Raw genomic sequence first — 20,038 nt, 5'->3', positions numbered from 1 at the left:
CTAATCAAATAAAAGAATTGATTGGTATAATAGGTATTAATGTTTATGAAACAAAAAAATATTATGACTTTTTTCGATGGAAATTGGTGATTTAGGTGTGGAGATTCGCTTCGATTCGCTGCCAATGTAAATCGAGCCTAAGAAATAATGTGCAATGAGGCATCTTAGATTTTTTAGATGGTAGAGATACATAATTGTTAACGTTTTTCCTAGCATTTACACTTACTGCACTTTCACTAATCACTATGCGCCCACCTAAAAGTTTAGCCACCCATTACCCATTGTTAGTTATACCAAGTATTTAATGGTAATAATTTTTATCGATATCGATACCTTTGTAAATGTACAACATTATTGTTTATGTGTTCACGTCGATTTTGTATGAGTAATTAAGACGGAATTTTTTGCTTTTTTTGAAATCGTTCAAATCTTTTAGTCCGTTTTATTACAACTACTGTTTGTAAACCAAGATTTATGATCGAATCACGTTTAATGCTGCATGGGTAAACGTTTTTTGGATTTTTGGATTTTAAATTCCTCTCTATATTTTATTAAAAATATTCAAAAATATTTATTTCGTGGGTTAAACGTGGCTTACGAATAATGAGAATTCAATTGAGATCCACTGATTCGGAAAGCAGATTCTACTGAGAAGATCAGGCAAAATATACCACTCGTCACATAATTTACATTTTACGATCTTCTATCTTTGTTGTACCATATTATTCTTCCTTTATACTTAATTTCTTCCACTGCCAAGGGTCGCTGGCAGAGATCTTTTATAAAGATATTAAGAGCTTCTCTTGCCATTTGTTACCCTTTTCTTTTTACTGTTACAAATTTTTGTTACGAATAAATATAAAAAATAGTGTTAGAGATTTTCTCGGTATAACAATACAGTCTGGTCTTTCAGATTTCCGCGTGCATGCATACAGGTAAATACGTGGAGAAGTTATTCACAAGCCACGATCAAAGTCTCTCGCCAGTCCAGACTTTAGTCCATTTAACAAATATAGGTAGACAAGGAACCAAAAGCTTATTTTTTTGCTATAATCCGCCAAACCAAAGAAATCTGTATGGTGCAACATGCAGCATGCGATTTGTGTGGTGCTGCGTGGTGGTGATTCGTGTGGCTTGCTTGGTGGCTGGCTTTTCCTGCATGTTTATCAGTGGGAGGGCAGGCGGTGCATGTCGCATGCTGCATGTTGCACCATACAGATTTCTTTGGTTTGGCGGATTATAGCAAATTAAGCTTTTGGTTCCTTGTATATCATGGATTTCCGCAAAATAACGCCCGCTTCTATACTACAAATATAGGTAGGTTCTAAGTTGAACCCGGAACCTCATTTTCTATAACTCATCAATGCCTAGCATTTGAGCCTAAAACACTGAAATACACAGAGGTTCCTTTTAAAATGTTGACATAAAATAAGGCTGGTTTTTCTGAAATTCCCACGAGAACGAAGCTGCGGGCGGTCGCTAGTGCAACGATAAAAATAATAGGTATAAGCAAAATCAAGTTGTTGTGTCGGCAAATGAAACAAAGTGTAGATATAAAAATAATTTTAATTACTTATATATACTTAGTTCAAAGAATATGATTAATATCGAATTTTACTGGAGATAAAAACACTCTTATAAGTAAATACTAAGTAGTCACCAATGGCAATTCGACCTAAATTCCATACTAATATTATAAATACAAAAGTGCGTCAGTCTGTCCGTCTGTTACCTTTTCACGGCCTATCTGTTAGTTGAGAATAGATTGATAGAGAACGTATAGTATGATTTTATTAAACTTTATGCTTGCATCCCAGAGACGGGAGGTTACTACGGGGGTAAGTGAGGCTACTTTTATCCTAGAAGATATTTTAAAACCTAAATCTACGAAGTTACGAGTATCACTAGTCTAGTATATAATATATATATTATATAGTATACAAAATCTGTATAGACTGAAGAAGTTTAAACTCAAAAAGACATGTCGAAGTTATAATCTAAACTTAGTCAGTTGTACCTCGATCAGCATATTAGCCTGGCCATTCGACGAGGTTTAACGCAGCCAGCGTTCTGGACACCCTGCCTCGTTACAGTGATTTTGGATGACATTTTCGTTTTATAATTTTTATATTTAAGTATTTTTAGTATTTGTGAATATTGTTATTAATTATCTAAGCTTTACACGGCTTTCTTAACAATTTATATCTTGATTTCTTCAGGTGAGTCACAGATTTTCCTGAAAAGGAAAAAGATATTTTCTTTTAAGTACAGTAACATTAAATTATACCAATAATAAGAATGCTCTTATCTAACAGACTTGATCAAATGTGACATTGAAATGTGACTTGAACATTATTAATACTCTCAAAAAATGTGAGAAGAAAGATTAAGATTCAGGATACTATTAGTGCCATCTAGCTAATTATAAAATTATATTTAAGGAAAGGCACAACGCATACCCACAGAGTGGAGTGGAACAGGGTTTCCTTAGATAGAACCATTTAATTAAGGTTAGTCCACTACACCGACCTTATGGACAACATTATGGAGAACTCTCAGTCAGGTTTCCTCGCCATGTTTTCTTTCACCGTTTTTTGATTCATTATATTGTATCTGAATAAAAAAACATATCAGGTGACCTGCCTGCTCGTTTGCTCATTATTTATATTATAAAGTGGAATATTACCTCTTACAACATGGCATATCCCAGAACTTCTGTTCAGAGCCATACTCTTCTCCGTCCTGTATTGTCTGTGGCATGTTCTTGCCCATAGACTCGGGGAGGAAGAGGCATAGACAGCCGCCGAATATACCGATAGCGCCGAGTATCAGAAGTGGGATTTCCGGAGATATTGTTGCCTGGAACAGAAGCAAGGAAATAATTCCTAAAATCTGATAGGTAAGTAGTAGCAAAAACTTAGCGTTATTATTATACTACCTTAAAACAATCCAATGCCAATATAACCATTAGTCTTATCTTGTAGTTTTAGTGATTTAGTATTTTTCAAACCCGCATTGTATAGCGTGCAAAACTCGGGTCAGTGCCCCATCTATGACGCGGCATTGACTTCGAGTGACCTATTTGCGGAACGTTAGTTGACCTCTAGCGTCAGCCAGATGTTTTATTTGCAATATATAACTTTTACAAATACAGGATTTTTTTAAATTCGTAGTTTTTTTAATGGTATCTTAGTTATCAGTACTATCACGTGTCTTCGTTTTTTGCTAGCGTTTTGGTTACATCCTGTAATAATAACTGGATCCATATTAATAACCAACACTAATCAAGATGTTATAGGTTGATATTATTATGTGACATGTAGGGAAGCGTTAGAGGATAGTTACCAAGTAAACAATGTATGGCACGAGAATGGTGGCCACATAGCCGCTGATGTGGATGAGAGCCAGCCCTTGAGCTCGGACCACTGTTGGGAGGAGTTCAGCTGCGTATTGCATGCCGATGTTGTAGGAGATGTTGACGGCGAAGCGACCCACGATCGCGAGGGAGGCGGATGGGATACCTGAAACAATATAGTCAGATTATAAACAAGTGTAAATTAAAAATTTTTAATACCCCCGACAAGTGAAGGTTACAGTAACTAGAACAGAGCTGATAACTTTCAAACGGCTGAACCGATTTTCTTGGATTATAGCTAAGAACACTCTCGATCAAGCCACCTTTCAAATAAAAAAAAAACTAAATTAAAATCGGTAAATTAGTTTAGGAGCTACGATGCCACAGACAGATACACAGTACACATGTAAAACTTATAACAACCCTCTTTTTGAGTTGGAGGTTAAAAATCAGGAAATAACACTTTTTATTTTTTAAATTTTCGTGGCGGGCGGCCATTTTGAATTTTTTTATTATTTCTAAATAATTTTTAATACATTATTTGTTGCTAAAGAAGACGCTAACTTACCAAGAGGAACAGTAGTAGCTAAGAAACTGAACAATCCACTCATCACCATAGAGCCGAAAGCGAGCCAACGGCGACCCATGCTGAAAACAAAAAGAAAGAGAATTCAGCCATTAGAGATCGTTGAATTTATCTCAGTAATATAATATAATAAAATCAATTGATGAAAATCTAAAGAGCCCAAAAGAAAATATTTGGGTTTTGTGCCTTTCATTAAAAAATCATGTGAAAATGTTGCTAATATTGCTCAAAAAGGCTTGTTGTCAAATTTCGGCATCAACGGTAAGTGAATCTTGGACTAAAGGGCCAGCAAAGGACTAAGAGCATGAAACCCGTGGAAATGAAAGTGTAAATTCTGTTGGTTCCGCAATTTTTATGTTATTCTAAAATTTAAAAAAATGTGGACAGCATGGATTTATAGACATACGTACACATCCAGAACCATAATCAAGAGAATGTCAGCGGGGAACTCAGTAGCCGTAGCAACTGTGAAGGTCATGAAGATATCCAGGCCCAGAGACCCCACGTTCCTCACGTGGCCGTCGAAGACCATGGCTATGGACATCCAGATGATGACGAGCAGGATGCTGTGCCGACGGAGACGAGGGGTCTTGAAGAGGTCCACAACGGAATAGTTCTTGATCTCTGCCTCTGCTTTGGCTATTTCTATGGCAGTTTCCTGCAATTTGAATGTTAATATCCTTATTGTAATTTAGACGGTGTTATTTTATTCTTTTTTCTTCAAAGGAGTGGGTACTGATATAGTTAAATGCGTGATAGGCACGGTCCATCTCTTTTTCTTTTCTAGTGATATTTTGACGCTAAAAACTAGCGACATCCTGACTTAGGGATCTATTGATAGTGCTTGTATTGTCATACCCCGGAATATATAATTCTTCCTATAACAAAAGAGAATATAAACATGATAGACGCCTTACCTTGAACTCCTTTGAGATTTCTTCAGGTATTTTCTTGCCGTTTATTCTTTCGAATTTCTTTAAAATTTTAAAAGCTTCATCAAGACGTCCTTGAGCAATCAGCCATCTGAAATTAGGAACAGACTGAATAATTTTTGAAAGAATTTTAAAAATAACGTTGACTGTTAACGATCTATTGTGATCGCGACTATCTCTCCACCGATACTCGTTGTCACCAGGGATACTTTATTGATTAGGGTCAGTTTAGCGTCCTCAAGAATATATTGACCTAAGTTTAATTTCAAATTCAATGCTATATTATCATGTCTCGCTAAATGGATGCTATGTTTATGCTCCTTTTAACTCGATCTTGATCACCCTCTTTCTTATGAAAAAGTCTTTTCCTTATTTATTTTACTAACCTAGCACTTTCAGGCACGAAGTATGGCGTCAATACAGCCAGCACCAGCGGCACACTGGTGGCGAGAGTGTATATCTTCCAGTTAGACACGCCTAGAGCTATCCAGGGCAGGAGACATGCCGCGAACGTGAAATATACTGCTATTGACATGTTCGCGACGAAGGTGCGCCATTTTGGACCCACGTATTCCACCACTATAACGAAAATATTTATTTTTACAGCATAGTTTTTACCCTGATCGTTAAAATATACCCTCGTTTGTTTAAAGATTACTAAACAACCGAGAGTCTTGTGTGAATCGTCGCGTCAGATTGGAATACACAGCACACCACAGTTATAAATAATATATCTGTAGGGTTTATCTAGCTAATAGCACCAAAGATTGCTTTTTACGTAACGTACCTAACTGTAACTTAAACATGTTCTGAGCCAAGTTATCAATTGGCGCAAAACAAACGCCTGTCAGCATTTGAATAGGCTAATTTAAAGGTAATATAGTTGGTTTCCACTGTCAACTTACCCACTATGTACATAATAACAAAGCAGTTATCGTACGCGAGTCCCACCAGAAACCTGCAGAGGCAGAAGGACCAGAAACTGTTAGTGAATGCCGTGCCAACTCCCGCCAGAAAACCAGCCATGTTTGTACCTGGAATTAAAGCTTCGTCAAAAAACAGCACTTAACGTATCAATCCAGCAATAGCACTAGTGTGTCTGACACCATGGTCATTAACAATTACGGCTTATGGAATTGCTGGGTGATTATTGTTTTACTTAAGCATCTTACCAACAATAGCAGGCACTCGTCCAAATTTGTCTGCTATCCATCCAAAAATCAACCCTCCGATAATTGAGCCACAGAAGAAAATTGCTTGCGCTGTTGCTGGATAGTTGTCTTTGTCACACACCCACCCCAACTGTGAACGGGAAGAGATGAAATCAGGACCTAACCCAAGAAAATTCTGCTTGACTAAAGATAGTATGGCGTACCACAGGGAAGCCTTGTAGCACCTCTGGTTTTGTTGCTTTATGTTAATGACCGAACCAATATTGTTCGCTTTTCAGAACTAATGGATAATTCAAATTAATTTATTGTTGTTTGCAGAAAAATTTCCTAAGATTTTAAGTAAGATAGTATGATTCCAGTAGAAAAGTTTCACGTTACATAATCAGGCAATCAAAATGCAAAATGCAACCACATCAAATATTATAATATAATGTACCTCCTAAAATTCGGATTCAATTACTACTTAATGTCAGTAATTACATAATAATCACCTCTGTAGCTATAGTTTCATAAGGTACATCAGTAAAGTTGAACTCCCATTTTCCTTCACATTTCTTAGTAGGCCATTCCGACTCTGGCATCAAAGTACCACTTTCCAGAACACTGTTCCAATCAACATCGTAGACGAGACATCTTTCGTACTTGGTGAGCTCATTTTGGGGGATTGAAAGATGACGCCTGTATTCAAAATAAATATATTAATTGCTACAAAAATGGTTTAAAAACACAGTTGAAGTAAGTTGGGGTATTGCAAAGGTTATTGATTGGGCACTAAGTATTGCACCGATTGAAATTGATTTACTTGTGTCCGTTGAGGAGTTGCATCACGCATCTCCAAATATTATATTCAACAGATCTTTATAAATCAGCTTTATTAGAACATCATAAAGCATCCATTTACATTACAAAGCATCGGTTTACACATGACAAAAATATGGGACCTATTATTGCTAAAATACATCGAAAAAGTTAAATTTTGTTAATTCTTCTTAACAGAGAGCAGCACATCACTCGTAATTCTCACTGTCCAGCCGTGAAGTCAACAGTATACAATTCAAGAATGATGGTATTGGTGGATTTGTAGTATTTACCTTTCCTCGACAGTCAAATTCCCAAGTTCAGGAACGTAACACCAATGCTCCGCCGGCACCACAGTCATGAATATCTGCGCGAAGTAGACGAACGCGAAGAAGAACGCGTACGGTATCATCAGGAGGAAGAGGATGCGCTGGTACCAGCCGAAGCCGCCGATGTAGGGGAACAGGTCATCCAGGTCCTTCAGCTGCCGTACCCTTGGGGGTATAGAGCCATTACCTAGACGAAGAACATTTTGAGTATTTTGCAAGATTACGGCGTGGATTTACAGCAATGTTGACTCAAAACATTCAGTTGATGGGTGACCGAATTTGGAAATTCTTTGGCCTTTTTCCCAGAAGCAATGAGGTATACGAAACAAGGAGAGAGAATAACTCCATGCCAAAGCATAGCAGTGACATCGTAGAAAGGAGCCTTTTTTAGCCAAATTTCATACAAATAAATGGTCGAGCGGATCGGGCTTTAGGAATCCCGTGGGAACTCTTTGACTTTCCGGGGTAAAAAGTAGACTATGTCCGTCCCCGGGACATAAGTTAACCCCGTACAAAATTTCGTCAGAATCGGTTACACTGTTGTTGAAAAGGTAGCAGACAGACAGACAGACACACTTTGACATTTATAATATTAGTATGGATAAATACCATTAGGCGATTGCATTTCCAGGGTAACAGGTTCAAGGCCGCGGGTTTCGCCCGTGGTCTCTGCCGTCTTCTCATGTGATTCCATTTTCAAATTCGGTTTTTCCCTTAAAAGACACTTTTTCCGACGTCTTCCTGGTTACGGTGAATTGAATGAGAGACTCTGGACTAAAACAAGAAAGCGAAATAAATATAACCTAAGTAGTAGGTATGTACCTATACCTACATCAAAATTATTAAAAATAGTTCAATAATTTTAGCGTGATGGGCTAACAGACAGACAGACCAGAATTCAAAAAAAAAAATGTTTTGGGGTGTATATCGATCTAATGATGTTTCTTCCGATTAAAATTTTCAAAATATACAATATCTGTATAGTGTATATATTACAGATATAACACACAATATACACAAGACACATGTACAGAAATCGTCCAGTTGCAGTTTTATTATAAGTAAAGTAGGTATTTATTTATTTTATTTATTTATTTATTTAATTATTTAATTAGAACGGACCTTTTAAGTCCAATTACACTAATACATATAGTATAGGTATATAGTGCCTCGTAGCCCAGGCAAAATAAACATTCAAGGTTACAATAATTCGCATAGAGCTGAAAATTTGTACGAATGTTCGAAACACCATAAATGAAATGGAAAAATCCCCATCGATCCGACATTTGCAAAAAAAAATCAAGCTCAAAGATCGCAAATTATTGGTTTATTTGCGATTTTCAGCCAACCGGGCGAATTATAGTATAACCTTACCCCTGTTTTTTGAGTTAAATGGACTTAGCTATAGAGTAAAGATGATTGTCGTCAAGCGCAAGCCTATCAAGCAATAAAAAAGAAAAATAAAACCGACTTCAAAAACCAAAAACACTAAAAAGTAGAAAATAATTTTTGTTTAGCTACACGTGTAATGTACCTAGGTATGAAGTCGAGCGAGCATATTAAAAAAAAAATAGAAATCCAAGAGTGAAGCTGGCCCGACTTCATACCTAGGTACATTACACGTGTAGCTAAACAAAAATTATTTTCCACTTTTTAGTGTTTTTGGTTTTTGAAAGACGGTTTTATTTTTCTTTTGAATTTTTTTTATTTCACAATTGCCCCACTGTACTATAATATGCTATGCCTAGTTAAAACCCTACTGTTTACTAAGCTATTACATTGATCTGAGGAGTTCTGTTCTCCATCTCCGAAGATATTAATCAGATCTTCACCTTTATATGGGACCAACTGCACAGTATACCCTTTCAAACAAAAAAAAAATTCAAATCGGTCCAGGGGTCTTTGAGTAATCGGGGAACATACATAAAAAATAATAAAAAAAAAGATCCCGACGAATTGAGAACCTCCTCCTTTTTTGGAAGTCGGCTAAAAAAGATCCCACGGGAATTTTAAAACCCTGATTCCACGCGGATGAAGTCGTGCGCATCATCTACTAATTAATCTAAGATTAAGCGTGCCGGTTATACCTATTTGTGTTTTTCAATTGCATCTAATCAAGATCTTCAAGTAATCCCACGTCAGTTGATTCTAGGTTTTATCGCGTGTAATAAATCCTATAAACTGCAAGGAATGAGTTCACAGCCTTAGCAGTTAAGATGTAGGCATCTTCCATTGGGCGGTAGATTGTTTTTAATTGGACCACATCAATCATTGTATTGTACTCTTTATTGATATTGACCGCTTGTTTTATATTCTACTAAAAGCTGTACCGCCAAGCTATTTATAGATATTACTATAAAAAGACTTGTCATGACTGACTGACACACAGCTTAAACCGAAACTTAGAAATTTTAAATTTCGAATATTTTCTTTAAGTATAAAATCGAATAGGTTCTTTTTTGAATCCGTAATAGCCTAGTGGTTAAGACGTCCAATTCGGGAGGTCGGGAGTTTGATTCCGGGCATGCACCTCTATCTTTTTCGGAGATGTGTCAGTTTTAAGCGATTAAATATCACTTGTTGAAGGAAAAGATATCGTGAGGAAACCTACATGCCTGAGAGTACGCCATAATGTTATCAAAGGTGTGTGAAGTCAGCTAAACCGCACTTGGTCAGCATGGCGGACTATGGCCTAAACCTAAATTAAACCCTTTTCACTGTGAGGGCTTAGTAGTGAGCCGGCGATCATGGTGAAGATGATGAGGTTTTTGATTATGAAGTAGGCACTCACTAAGAGAGCATTTTTGGAAAATCTACCACTGCTTTGGATTTTCTGTAGAGAGAAACAAGCAAGAAACTCGGCGATTGTTCTTTTCAATGTCATCTTTTTTTGAACATAAATAAATTGAACAATTGAAAAGAGCAACCGCCGAGTTTCTTGCTGGTTCTTCTCGGTCGAAACGGCATTCCGAACCAGTGGTAAATTATTTTGACAATTCAAAAACACTTGTAAAAGTTTATTTGAATAAAAATCTATTCTATTCTATTCTATAAATATCGAGACTGGGACCTCTTGGATTTACTCCCTGCAAATACGCTTGGCATTTTATCTATGTGTATTTTATATTGACGGAATCACAATCTTATTATCTTAAATCAAACACGTAATTATTTTGTTTGATTTAAGATTTATTTTGTTACCTGTGATTAAATTTTCGTTTTATAGAGTGGTATTATATTTTTATTTTTCTATATTTACCTACTTGATCCTACAATAAAATCTTAATGTAAGGTAACAAATAACAATATAATGATTCTGGAAATTCTTATATAATAATTTAATGTGGTATAGAAGCAGGCGTTATTTTGCGGAAGTCCATGATATACAAGGAACCAAAAGCTTAATTTGCTATAATCCGCCAAACCAAGGAAATCTGTATGATACAACATGCAGCATGCGACATGCACCGCCCGCCCTCCCACTGATAAACACGCAGGAAAAGCCAGCCACCAAGCCAGCCACACGCACCACCACCACGCAGAACCACGCAAATCCCAACACCACTCGACGCACGTTTCGCCCTGACACCGGAGCATCCTCAGGAAATGTAGACCTTACAATACCTAATTGCAAAGCAATGGTGGCTGGCTTTTCCTGCATGTTTATCAGTTTACTATCACCTAAACCTTCCACATTGTAGGAGGAAACCAGCTAGGTGATTCGCTAACTCACTGTCTAACGCTGAATGATAACCACCGAGGTTGGTTTACATTGCTGCTTCACTGGTGACATTAAAAGTATTGTTTCGTAGAAAAACTTCAATGGATTAAAAAAAGAGCTCGGTTGCTACCATTCATTGTTAGACACTGAGTCAGCGAATCATTCCGCTGTTCTCATAAGAATCTGGATACAAACATACACACATACATACATATATGCATAGACTGCTAAAATCATAACCCTTCCTTTCGGCTTTGCCGTAATCGGGTAAAAATTATATGAGAGACTAGCTGTGCCCGCGACTTCGTTCGCGTGGAATAGTGACTTTTCGGGCAGCATGTACGTTAAAAATGTTTGCCGTGATTCTTTAAATTGACATAATTGTTTTTATTTATGAACCGATTGACATGAAATAAACACTAAATGTTAAGTGAAGCTTACTACAGTATATTAGTGAAAACCGTATCTAAATCGAATAAGCCGTTTCTGATATTAGCGTGCACAAACACAAAGACAAACAGACAAACAGACAAAAAAATAATTAATTACAATTTCGGGTTCGGCATCGATATAATAACAACCCCTGCTACTTTTTTTTTATATATTTCCATTGTACAGACACCATCACTTTTCTACAATTTTATTATATGTATAGATGAGAGATGTAAATTTTCAGTAAAATTACAGTTTACGACTTACCTCGTTTTTATCTTTGTTATCGCCAAAGACTCTATGTGTAAAGATTAAAATAAGAGTAAAGTGATTGGTTCAATTGTAGGTACGTCTTCAATGAAGATTCAACGCGGAATGATTACGCCATATAAGTTCGTACCTATCTTATATGCACATCTCGTGAAGAAGGCCCGAGTAAAGTGATATAAGAACAAAAAGTATTTTTTGTGTTCCGTAGAGTTATGTTATGTTAACTTCATTTGTTACCATTTCATTCAATGAAAAATGTTGCCAAAAGTAGTCATAAAAATCTTTGAATACCTATACCAATAGCAAATAAAATCCCATGGTACTTCAAAGTCGGTAGTTGCAAAGTCTCTTTGCACAAAAACTGTGTTTTAAAATCTTAGTTTGCAAAGTTACTTTGCACAAAAGCTGAGTTTCAAGGCTTAGGTCGCAAAGTTACTTTGACAAAAATGAATCTCAAAATCATACTCACAATTTGCAATTTTTTTTTTAAATTAATACACAGAATGCTTATACAGGTTTGAATAGATACCTACGAAATTTTGTAAGATATAGAAGTACTAACTATTATATTCTAAAACATCTAAAATTAATATATTCTAATATTATTGTAGTACCTTATCATTTTGTGCACAATAAAAGACAGACCTAGGAAAAATCACGGAAAATGACGAATTTCGAAACTTTCAGTTGTTGTTGTTTTAGTCTGTTATATAATTTAGTGCTGAATACCATCAAAAACTTTGATAATTGATGAATGTGAATCGTATAATGCTAAATGTAAAGTTTAAATTAGCATATTATGACTTTACTTGGCGACAAAATATGTCTGAAATATATTAAATAGGTAGGTTAGTTGTGTTATAATTAGGTTGGGTATATTAACTAAGTAGGTATGTGTAATTTAATTTATCAACAGTATCTTATTACGTGAATGCAAAATCAGCTTAATAGTGCTATTACGTCAGGCAAAATCTTAATTATTATTTTAGAAGAGATTCTAGAGTATAAGTAAGTAAGTAAGAAACTTATTGCTGAAGATTTGTGTGATGAAGATATACCTAAAGTCCATCGTATAGTAGGTATCTCATTCTCTATCGATTAATAATTATTGTAAATAGATCTTTATTTGCCACCATAGAGTTATAAAAAGACAGAGGATACAAACTACAAGTACAAAATAAACTATAATAAGTAATAAATTTTAAAGAAGAAAGATTTGTTTGTTTATTTATTTGTAATCGATAAACTTTGAAATTACTGAATCGATTTCAGTACTAGAAATCTTTTTAATTCAGAAGTAGCTTAAGCTGTAAATTACATACTATGTATATATGTATAAATTATGTAATTTACAGCCTATGCAGTAATATTATGTACCGAGGACAAACTCAGACATATTGAGCCAAGTGGATCATAGTAGGAATATTGATGTGTCAGCAGAAGTCACGTTATCGATTCTTGTGCAATTCTAGTGCAAGTATTGCGCAACTCTAGTTTCTAGTTAATAATCTAATTATTATTATTTACGATCAAAAACATGCATTATTTTAAGAGGAAAATAAGTTTCCTAGTGACGAAATTTTAAATGGGAGAAAACCATTTATTTAAATACGGTCATAGTTAAGACAGAAAATAGCAAATGTAAGGAACTAAGTACTTATATTAAAGCTATCTATTTGCTTAGCGATAAACTACATCAGCCTGTGCAAACTACGTCAGATAAAATATACTTAAGTCAGATAAAGTATACTTAAATCGATATGTATCTCCCTACGTACTTATAATAAACTTTTCTTTTTCTCTTTATTGTTACAACGTTCTGGTACAAATAAAAAAAAATACGTCACAGACTATACGCTAAAAATCCTTTTTGTTTTCAGTATGATTGCTCAGTTTTCAGTAGCTAGTACAAGCACGTTACAAATACATAATATTAGGTAAAAGTTTATGTATATAATTTTTTACATTTTTAAAAAATTGAACTAGATATCGACTATCTAAATCAAACTTAACTCTATGTGATCTCCCAAGTACTTCACAATTAGCCCCTCATAATGTTCCTACAGCTGCATCCACAATATTTTCCATTATGTCCACACTATTATGGTATTACTGTTTCAAACTCAGAGTCTAAAATTGCATGTTAATATCATAGTATCATATGGTATCATACAATAAGCTTGAAAAGGAAGCTAACTACTTTCTGGTCAAAGAGAAAAAAAAATATTATCTTAATAGTTTTTAAGTACATATCAAAAATTTCGGAACTGGCAGGACTCAAACCTACGTCTTCTGGGTTCGCAGTTCACACCCAACGCACGCCTAGACCTTGAAGTGTAGGTAAAAACACTATCATAAAATTATGAATAAAATATAGGTAATATCATTATGTTTCCTTCCACTAGGTATAGATTTTTACTCTCTTTGGAAAATAAAGTATGAAGGCCATACTAGCCACTAGGCTATCACAGCTTAGGTAGGTATTAATATTAGCACTTCCAGCTTCTTAAAAAAGTCATAAAAAGTAACTATTTAAAACTGTAACAAATAAATGTTATCAATTAAAACAAATAACATCTAATACAGCAGAAAACTAGATATCACCGGTTGACGCAATTTGATAAGAAAAATGGTCAAGTGTGAGTGAGAAATTAATTGATCTAGATATACTAAGTACTTACATTATAAAAAGGAAGTATTTGTCTGTTTGTTTATAATCGATAAACTATTCAACTACTGAACCGATTCCAATAATTCTTTCACCACTAGAAATCTGTTTATCGAGAACTAACAAGGCTATATATTACAACAGTTGCTTTAATAAAGTTTTAAAAGTGAATCTTATAATATTCTGCTTAGATATGTGATAATTACAAACATGAACATCTAAATCCATTTAGTGGGTTTGATAAAATTCAGAAGGTTTACTTTAAATTAAAAGGATATTATTACTATTTAAGAAGTAAAATAAAACATTTTTTTTATTCTATGATATATTTATTTAATTAAAATTACTATCACAGAACAGGTTAGTTTTAATAATTCCAATCCAAAAATATACAAAATGGCATCTGAGAAATGTTTTCAAAATCAGCAAATAAATAGGTTAGTAGGTAGGTGTACATATTGGAAATAACTAAATCATTAAATTACAGGCAAGTACAGTGCTATTTAAGACGAATCAATGGTAGATATGATAATATTATAAACAGACCATTGCAAAATAACTTTGCCAAAAAACTGAAATTTACAGCGTCTTTGTACAAAAAATAATCTACAAACTTCCTTTCCACGAGAATTTTTGTTCCCATTTCTTTGAAAAAATAAAACTAAACAATCTCTAGGTAATGTCAATATGCCATGGTCTGTAGTAGAAAATCTATGCACTATGGTAAAATAATTATACGAGGAACTCATATAACTGCATCATACAGTTTTTTTTTTTTGGTGATTACACAGAAAAGATTTTTTACTTTGCAACTATATAATAGGAAAAGAGAAATATAATTTTTCGTATACTTTACACAATACTGTCACTTATTTAGAAATTTATTATTATTTTTACGTCATTTAAAAACAGTAGGTAACAATACCCACAATTTTAATTGCAAATGTACAAATATTTGCAACTAAAATAAATTGTAACAACTATTTGCACTATCTAAACTAAAAGGAAAATCAATAACAGGTTTATTTTTAAGACGCGTCCTGGCTATTTGATTTTTTTAAATATTTGCTAAACATAAATCTGCTACTTAAAATAACAAAATAGTATTCTTGTCTAAATTAACAGACTTCCAATTCCAAAAAGGAATAGAGACTTAACAAATCCAATTATTTATGCATACATATTAACTGCTCATACGTAATTATGTGTGAATGAACATAAAGTAACGATTTTTTTTTATTCAAATTTTTTGTATACAGTACGGACTTCATCCTAAAAAAGGCAAATTATTCTGGGTTTATTCATTGAAATCACTTTTCAATAAATACATACTGTACTAAGACAATTAAAAAAACTTTACGAGATCCTTCACGTATTCCTAAAAACCAATTAAAAAAATTACAAATTCGATGGCAGTCAATTCCCCTTCTCATTTTATAATCAAACCCCATCCTGGGCTAAAATAATCCCGCGAAACACTTATCCCTAGTTTCATTTCTCATAATATTTTTAGAGGCCACAAAATTTTTACGATTTCTAGGGTTTGCCGACACGTCACCAGTCAGTCAACAAAGAGGTACATCCTCGTAACAATCAATCACACTACAGCCTATTAAACTAAGCGAACTATGCGATAATCGCAAACTGAGTTTCAGATTCTCAGATTGCAAATTGATATTCAAAGTCGGAAGTTGCAAAGTCACTTTGCTCAAAAACAATTTGCACAAAAGCTCTGTTTCAAAGTCTGAGTCAACAAAGTTACTTAAGGCACACAGGAAATAGGAACTATATTAATAATTTCAAATTGCAAAGTAATTTTGCAGAAAAACCAAGTACCTATAAGTAGTGTTGAATTGGGGATCCTGTATCAAAATCCATGGGGATTTTGGATCACTCTCGCTAACGCTCGTTCGCTACGCTCACCGTGATACAAAATCCCCATGAATTTTGATACAGGATCCCCAATGTAGGCTACTGTCCACAACAACACATTAAATAAATGGAGTATTCCTAAATCCAAGCAACAATTAATCACTATCAACAGTGAGACAAAATCCTCAATGACTAGTTATTGCGGATCCTATATCATACGCCCGCACCGCACAGTGGATGATATAATACGATGAGTTCGACGAGACTGCGGCATTCATAAGAAATGCGAACGAGCCCATATGCATGATAATTTTACGTCTAAAAGTTTGCTCTCGCATAGTTAACCATTTGATTTGTTGCGCTCAAATTATTTTTGTATATTGATCGTGTTTCTGCTTGATCCGGCATTGCTGTATTCATTAGTATGAATTTCGATCGATTGATTCGAGGCTTGCGCATACTTATAATAGGTTGGATAAAGGTAGACTCTTTAAATGTTTATAGCTCATCAGAAATATATTCGTATTACATTAACGATTGCTTTTCCACATATCGGACATAACATTTTATCCAACGATAAAGCACATTTAGTACACGTTATAGCATGACCACATGGTATATAACACGCAGCTACTTCTTCTACAAGACAAATTTTGCAGCAAAGTGTTTCTTTAATATTTTCAACACATAATATGTTTCTGTCTGCAAAAGAACTTATTATATTGTTATTTACAAATTGTTCAGATACTTTTGATGCACCACAAACATCTTTGCTATCACTTTGTAGGTATGTTTCACCCTTCACAAGTAAAACATAGGGACAGGACGGAAACCAGCGTGCGTGCTCCGACCATGGATGATCTTCGATGCCCCAGTCTTTGAGCCTGCCATCACAAAAGTAACAAATCACGCGATCACTATCTCCTGTATAAAAAAAACCAGCATCAGCCATTTCTTGAGGTTTTTGATTTAAATCTTGAGGCCAGGTATCAAAACTTCGCAATCTTGCGATTTGAGTTGCATAGCGAGGATATTTAGGATATATTAACTCCATTCTGATCTACAAACAATGAATTTTGGATAAAGATTTATTAGTAAAAATATATTATAGCAGATTTCTAGTAAGGTGTGCAAGCTTATCATACATTATTATTTATCGAAAATTAATTCTTTAATGATGAATTTAGACACATTTCCCGCTATTTAAATATATTTCGATTGTTATAAATACTTTGATAAATAGAGATTAATGGACGAAAAAAATACGTACAATGCGTACTAATATAATAAATTCACTGATGCCCCCACGACTTCATCTGCATGGATTTAGGTTTTTAAATCCTGCGGGAACTCTATGATTTTCCGAGATAAAAAGTTGTCTATATCTCTCCAGTTCTTTTACTATACCCACGAAAAATCATGTCGATTCGTTGCTCCGTTGCGACGTGATTGAAGGACGAACCAATAAACAAACAAACAGACACACTTTAGCATTTATAATAAGTATGATTAGTGATGCAAAAAGGCGTCTGTCTAAACTAAAGACTAACGGCTGAATCTTGCCGAAATTTGATACACAGACAATTCACATCTTGGAGACGGATCCAGGATATTTTTTGACGTCGAAAATTAAAGGATTTCCACTCAAGTTTTAAATCAAATTCGCAAGGAAGAAGATTGAAGCATCAAATAGGAGCAAATATTATTAGACCTTTCACAAATTTTATACCTACCTATGGAAAGTAGTAAAATGTATAACCTTTTAACATTTTAACTATCGCGAGTCCGACGCATACCATTCCTTTTACGGTTAGATCTCAATTCACTGCGTAACTATAAACAACAGCGTCTTCCATGCTTCAAAATCGAACACCTATAGCTGATGCGGCAATAATTTATACGTAAGACAGTGTTCATACGAATGTATAAATCTAGTCTGATTACTTTCGCAAATATAAGTTTTATGTTGTGATGATTTAGTGTTTAAAGTTACATGCGCAAATGTTTAAATCTAATTTATTTCAATCCATTTCGTTTATTATGAAAGAGGTTTTAGAATTCGAGCGTATAAATAGGTCGATCCTAAGCGTCACCATTCCTTTCTTTCCGAGTTTTGGATACGACGACAACAACAGTCGAAATAAAGTATGTAAGTATTTTTATTTTATATGTTTATTTTTGAATTAAGCAACTAGGTACCTATTGAATTTTTATTTGGAGTTTTCATGTTGATAGTTACTTAAATTGTTTTTCAGGGCCTCTTCATCTTTCATCAATCCATTTGACGAAGACGAAGACCCCATCGCTTTGGTGCAGCCCCCATCAACATCGAAGTCTCTTAAGAAGAAACGTGAGGTGAAGCGGAAGAAGACGATCAAGAAAAAGGAGGTGACTTCTTCTGCTCCGAAGAATCCGTTCGAATCGAGCGGATCGGAATCTGAACCCGAAACGTCTCCAAATACACCTACGAGTCCATCTGTTAAGCGGAGGAGGTTTATTACCGAATCTGAGGTGAGTTGTCTTATTTATATTTTATTGGATTAAAGCTTTTAAAAGACTTCCCAATAAGAATGTTGTTAGGCAATTGGTCTGTATATAAATTTATGAATATAGTTTGTTAAAGTTATTATTTTGTTAGGGATCATATCCGAAGGGTACCAGTGGGATCCTATTACTAAGCTACCGCTGTCCGCCCGGACGTCTGTCTGTCAGCGGGCTTTATCTCATGAACCATAATAGGTAGAGAGTTGAAATTATCGCAGATGATACTAAATTGAATATTTTTCAATTTCAGGATGAATCTACTAGCAAGCCAGTGCGCGCTGCGAAATTGAGAAGTTTTCTCAGTCGGCGCGTTGCGTCGGGGTATACATCCCAATCAGACCCATCGAAGAAAGGCAGCTACTACTTCGAGCTGCGCGTCTACAACTCTGAAGAAGTGGAGAAACTCGCGAACAATGAGCGTTGGAAGCATGCCATCTGCACACTAAAACTTGCAACTGATTTAAATTCGGTGGTATGGAAGTCCCTCACCAAATTAATTGATGATAGTAAGGCTGAACTAAAAAATATTCAGCCCATTTTATACCCTGCAAATGAAAATAATTTCTAAGATAAATTTTGTAAATTAAATTTTGTAAATCTTAGAAATTATTTTCATAAATAAATTCAAAAAATATTTCATCTGCAACATATTGTATATAATAAGTATGACAATTAAATTACTATCTTTATGTTTGTGCCTGTAAATATTTTTTAACGTGTTTTTTTTACAGAAATTACAAAGCCTAAACCATACAAAGCCTAGACCATACAAAGCCTAGATCATACAAAGCCTAGACCATACAAAACCTAGACCATACAAAGCCTAGACCATATGAAACTAGAAATATAAAAACTAGAACCATATGAAACTAGAACCATATAAAATTAAATTAACGTGTTTTTTTTACAGAAATTACAAAGCCTAAACCATACAAAGCCTAGACCATACAAAGCCTAGATCATACAAAGCCTAGACCATACAAAACCTAGACCATACAAAGCCTAGACCATATGAAACTAGAAACATAAAAACTAGAACCATATGAAACTAGAACCATATAAAATTAAATAAAAATGTCTAAATGTTCATATCGAAAGATTTGAAGTTGGGATATTAATAACGTGATACTTACAGCCCTTATACTCTTACTAAGTCTGCACATTGTCTGAAAATAACTAGATTACTTTATTTTAATACAGTCATCTCATAACTATCCAAAATTTAAAATCTAGAACTGAGAAACTAGAACCATACAAACTAGATACTTGACATGTTTGAATGTTGATATCGAAACATCGCATTACTTCCATTCTATTAATAACTGTTTACTGTTTATTAGCCAATAGCTTGATTTATTA

General features: G+C 34.6%; 1 protein-coding gene across 1 annotated transcript; it reads right to left on the bottom strand.

Moving 5' to 3' along the window:
* Nucleotides 1–1,548: 1,548 nt before the first annotated feature.
* Nucleotides 1,549–11,719, bottom strand: LOC123870791 (carcinine transporter-like). The gene is made up of 13 exons (XM_045914226.1): nt 11,593–11,719; nt 7,782–7,946; nt 7,137–7,359; nt 6,537–6,723; nt 6,046–6,175; nt 5,779–5,907; nt 5,260–5,452; nt 4,859–4,964; nt 4,352–4,599; nt 3,924–4,003; nt 3,346–3,521; nt 2,687–2,859; nt 1,549–2,236 (listed from the first exon to the last, which is right to left on the bottom strand). The coding sequence occupies exons 2-13, from the start codon at nt 7,864–7,866 to the stop codon at nt 2,200–2,202; spliced, it is 1,767 nt and encodes a 588-aa protein (XP_045770182.1). The 5' UTR covers nt 7,867–7,946; nt 11,593–11,719; the 3' UTR covers nt 1,549–2,199.
* Nucleotides 11,720–20,038: the final 8,319 nt, after the last annotated feature.

Source organism: Maniola jurtina, chromosome 13 (assembly GCF_905333055.1).
Source record: "Maniola jurtina chromosome 13, ilManJurt1.1, whole genome shotgun sequence".
NCBI lineage: Eukaryota > Metazoa > Arthropoda > Insecta > Lepidoptera > Nymphalidae > Maniola > Maniola jurtina.
Note: the sequence above shows the minus strand (reverse complement) of the source record. Positions and strands in the feature narration are given on the sequence as shown.